This window comes from Coffea eugenioides, chromosome 6 (genome assembly GCF_003713205.1).
Source record: "Coffea eugenioides isolate CCC68of chromosome 6, Ceug_1.0, whole genome shotgun sequence".
Lineage (NCBI taxonomy): Eukaryota > Viridiplantae > Streptophyta > Magnoliopsida > Gentianales > Rubiaceae > Coffea > Coffea eugenioides.
In genome coordinates this window covers 38,017,058-38,021,412 of record NC_040040.1, presented here as the reverse complement: position 1 = coordinate 38,021,412, position 4,355 = coordinate 38,017,058, and the positions used below count along the sequence as shown (strand labels likewise).

Here is a 4,355-nt window from a genome sequence, read left to right as displayed (position 1 = left end):
ACACAAGCAAAGAGTACAAATGTTCCTTTTAAGTATTCTAGCACTAGAATCACTCACAATCTGATGTAGGCTTGTTGTGCAAAGTTCTTCTGATGTGGTTGACTTTGTTCTTTTTATAGGAGACCAGAAAATTCTTCAATTAATGTTGTCAACGGACAGAAGGCAGTTGAAGAGTCAACTAGCCGTTGGTGCTGTCGGACGTCCGATGTTTAGCTTTTATGCGTCCGAACGAGATCAATGAGTTCTGGAAGTTTTCTTGAATCTCTTAGGACGTCCGATCATGCGTCCGAGGGTAGAATGCACACTTGGAACTTCTTCTTCAATTTCTTCGGACGGCCGATGCGTCCAGAGTGTTGCGTCCGAAAAACAGCAACGGTTGTCGGACGTCCGAGTCTAAGTTCTTCACACGTCCGAAGATACTCAAAGGATGTCGGACGTCCGATAATCTCCTTTTGTGCGTCCGACATCATTCTCAGTGCTCTTCATCCTCTTCTTTTCCTGTTTGGTGTTATTTCTGAAAAGGATCTTCTACAAAAAAGTATTAGTAACATCCAAATGTTTTGTAATCATCAAAAGATATGAATTGAGATAAACAATCTCCCCCTTTTTGATGATGACAAAACATTTGGATAGAGCAGAAAAATATACAAATTGGGATATAACAACTCCCCTTAACGAAGTGCATGAGTGTTCAAGAAGAAAAGTAATCAACGTCATCAGTGCTGCTCCAACGCAACTCCCCATGAAATTGACTCCCCCTAACTAGTTACTCAACATCATCAGTGCTAATCCAAATCCATTTCTCCCCCTTTTTGTCATCACAAGATTGAGTATCAGTTTTGGTACCAGCAGTACGATCCATCAGAAACATTATCAGTATACTCATTAACAATGTCCAGCACAGTTTGGAATCAACCATTCAGCAGATTCCAATCAGAAACATTCATAGCAAACACATTCATTCAGCAGATTCCAACACACAACCATTCATAACAATCATTCAAAACATTCATAACAAACACTTAGTTATAGCATTCATAAACAGTAGAAAATATCCAGTTATACAGACCAGGTGTTCAACACTTAGTACAAAAGTGCAATGCAAAAGATGAACTATAATCCTAGATTAAGGTGCAGTGACCTAGTAGTGCCTAGATGGTGATTTTAGATGATCCAGGCCTCCTCCTGGTCAGACGATATTGTTCAGGGTCCTCTTCTTCCTCAGTTTCTTCATCATCATCTTCATATGCTTCTTCAGTTACTGGAGCCTTGTCTTTATCCTTGGGCTGAGAGCTGGAAGCTGGTGTGGTCTCATTACCAGTAGTTGGCCCTGTGGGCTCAGATCTTGGTTCTTTCTGATGAGCAGTCTCATTTGTCTCAGGTATAGGGGGCACAAGAAGATTCCTTTTTTCAAGGAAAGAGGATTGTTGGGCAGAGGTCATGGTCATCATGAGACCATCTTCAAGAAGCATAACATGCTGTTTGAGGTCTTCAAGTAAGGAGATGACCTCAGAGTTGGAAGAGAAGGACTTACTGGCAGACTTTCTAGGATGCATGGTGAAAGGAGAAACATAGCCTGACTGATCATGGGGAGTTCTAGGAGTGACAGGGGTTTCATGCAAGTTTTTTCTTCTAGACTCGGCCACAGTCTCCTTGTAGCACCAATGACCATCAAAAAATTTTAGGTTCTTTCTTTCAAAATAAGCTTTTGAGAAAACTGATGAAACACTGTCTTTTGGAGATTTGCCAGAAAAGGGTATTTCAAAATGAGCAAAAATAGGGGTCAGAAATCTGCCATAGGAAAGCTTCCTACGACTATCAGTGCTAATTTTGAGCAGAAACTTGCACATTATAAATCCAAAGTCAATGCGGATTTTTTCAACAAAGCAGTAGAAAAGATAGAGTTCCATTTTATTTGCATCTGTTCTGTGGCCATCAGTTGGCACCAACAGATTCGAAATGATGGTGAAGTTGATCAGATTCTGAGGACTGAGATCATCCAATCTTGCCTCAGCAGGGGTGCTGAATTTGGTTTGAAAATAAGTCATGAGTTTAGCATTGTAAAAATGATGATAGGCAGAGGGAAATTCCTCATACGAAAAGAAATTTGCAATTTTTCCTTTGAAACTAGTTTCAATACTAGTTTTCAGAATAGAATTCACAATGTCAGGAGTTAACATGATGTCTACAGAGTTGACCCTAGAGATGAGTTCAGTGTGTGATGTACCCTTTCTAAGATTAGCAAAAAATTGATAAAGCATGTCAGGATAAAAAACATTAGGAATGGTCAGAAGATGAGTCCATTTCTGGAATTCAAATAGTTTGATGACAGGTTCAAGATCAAGCTTACGAAATTCAAAGGGAATGATGAGCCTTTGGGTGATGAACCCTTTTTGAGAGACTAACTCAAATCTGTCTCTGGCTTCATCATCGATGAACTTTGGTAGAGGAACGGGTTCAGGTACAGGCTGAGATACTGGATTCTTCCCAGAACGTGTCCCTTTTGAGGTTTGAGTGGCAGATGCACCAACATTTTGAGTCTCAGTCCTTGTCCTTGGAGACTTCCTAATGGAGGGTTCAGGTGTTGGCTGACTCTCAGTAGTGTTTTCTTCATTCTGCTGATCAACAGAGGGATCAGCAGATTGCTTTTTCTTGGATTGGGGAGTTCTCTTCCCCTTTGCAGTCCTTTTTCTTTTACTAGAAGACCTTGTGACAGTTTCATCACCTTGGGTAACCTGCTCTGGTTCCTCATTTTCACCAGCAATGTTCCCTTCAGAGATCTGCCCTTCCATTTGTTCATCAGATGATTCAGCAATTGGAGTAACTAATTTTCTTTGGGCAGTCTGCTTCACTTTGCCACCACGGGTCATTTTCTTCTTTTTAGGTGCCACAGGAGGTGGATCAACAATTTCAATGTCTTCATCCCTAAGCCTAAAAGACCGTCCGGCACTAGTAGATCCTCCCCTAATTCTAACCATGATGCAGTGTGGATATGATTTTTTTATGCAGAATGTGGTGTTCAGAGGAAGAATGCAGTAAAAACCAACTAGAGTGCACTAAGAAGCCGCAAGGAGAGAGTTATGTGAAGTTAGGGCTTTGTATGTGAATTGGGAGTTTTGGGGTAGTTGGGGGTTAGGAGTGATTTTTATGAGTGATCAATGAGCAATAGAGGTGTAAATAAGTTGGTTGGTTCAATTTCTCGGAACTTGGTTTGAGGAAAGAGGAATTTGAATTTCAAATGTTAGAGGAAACTGAAAGGTTGCGTCCGAGACTTATGGAGGAAAATGAACTGAGAAGAATGGGTAACTGCCTTATAGGACTCAATTTTTGAGTGTCGGACGTCCGAACGAAGTGAAGCGTCCGACACAACCGTCCGAACCAGGGTTTTTCTGAAACTTGGACGAAGAACACTGTCGGACGTCCGTTCCAATTCATCGGACGTCCGATAAAGATTGACTGGAAATAAGACTTAGAACATTTTTTTTGAAACACCCAATTTTGTTCTCAAGGACACAAATTGATCTAGCGGAAGAGCTTTTGTGAGGATATCAGCAATCTGTTCCTTAGAACAAACAAACTCAACACGGATTACCCCCTTGGAGACAAGATCGCGAATGAAATGATGCTTTATATCAATGTGCTTAGTCCTAGAGTGTTGAATGATTTTTTGTTAGATTGATTGCACTGGTGTTGTCACAGTACATGGGTACACATTCATACACTAAACCAAAGTCATTCAATGTGTTTTTCATCCATAACAATTGAGCACAGCAAGCACCAGCAGCAACATATTCAGCTTCAGTAGTGGACAGTGAGATAGCATTTTGTTTTTTACTAAACCAAGAGACCAAGCAATTTCAAAGAAAGTTGCATATGCCAGTAGTACTTTTTCTATCTATTTTACAACCACCAAAGTCAGCATCAGAGAATCCACACAAAGGAAGTTCATGACATTTTGGATACCACAAGCCAAAATTTAAGGTTCCTTTAAGATATCTCAAGATTCTTTTTACCGCATTCAAGTGTGATTTCTTTGGACAGGATTGAAATCGAGCACATAAGCACACAGCAAACATGATGTCAGGCCTACTAGCAGTTAAATAAAGTAAACTTCCAATCATACCTCTGTACTTCTTCTCCTCAACTTTTGTACCTTCTTCATCTTTGTCAAGTTTGGTAGATGTGCACATAGGTGTCCCAACAGGCTTTGAATCCTCCATTCCGAATCTTTTCAGCAACTCCTTGGTGTATTTTGTTTGATTTATAAATGTTCCATCTTGGGTTTGAATCACTTGGAGTCCAAGGAAGAAGTTCAGTTCTCCCATCATACTCATTTCAAATTCTTTTTGCATGAT

General features: G+C 40.3%; 1 protein-coding gene across 1 annotated transcript; it reads right to left on the bottom strand.

The window, feature by feature from the left end:
* Nucleotides 1-1,151: 1,151 nt before the first annotated feature.
* Nucleotides 1,152-2,978, bottom strand: LOC113774134 (nucleolar and coiled-body phosphoprotein 1-like). The gene is made up of 3 exons (XM_027318702.1): nt 2,407-2,978; nt 1,535-1,824; nt 1,152-1,459 (listed from the first exon to the last, which is right to left on the bottom strand). Exons 1-3 carry the CDS (start codon nt 2,976-2,978, stop codon nt 1,152-1,154), a joined length of 1,170 nt encoding a protein of 389 aa, XP_027174503.1.
* Nucleotides 2,979-4,355: the final 1,377 nt, after the last annotated feature.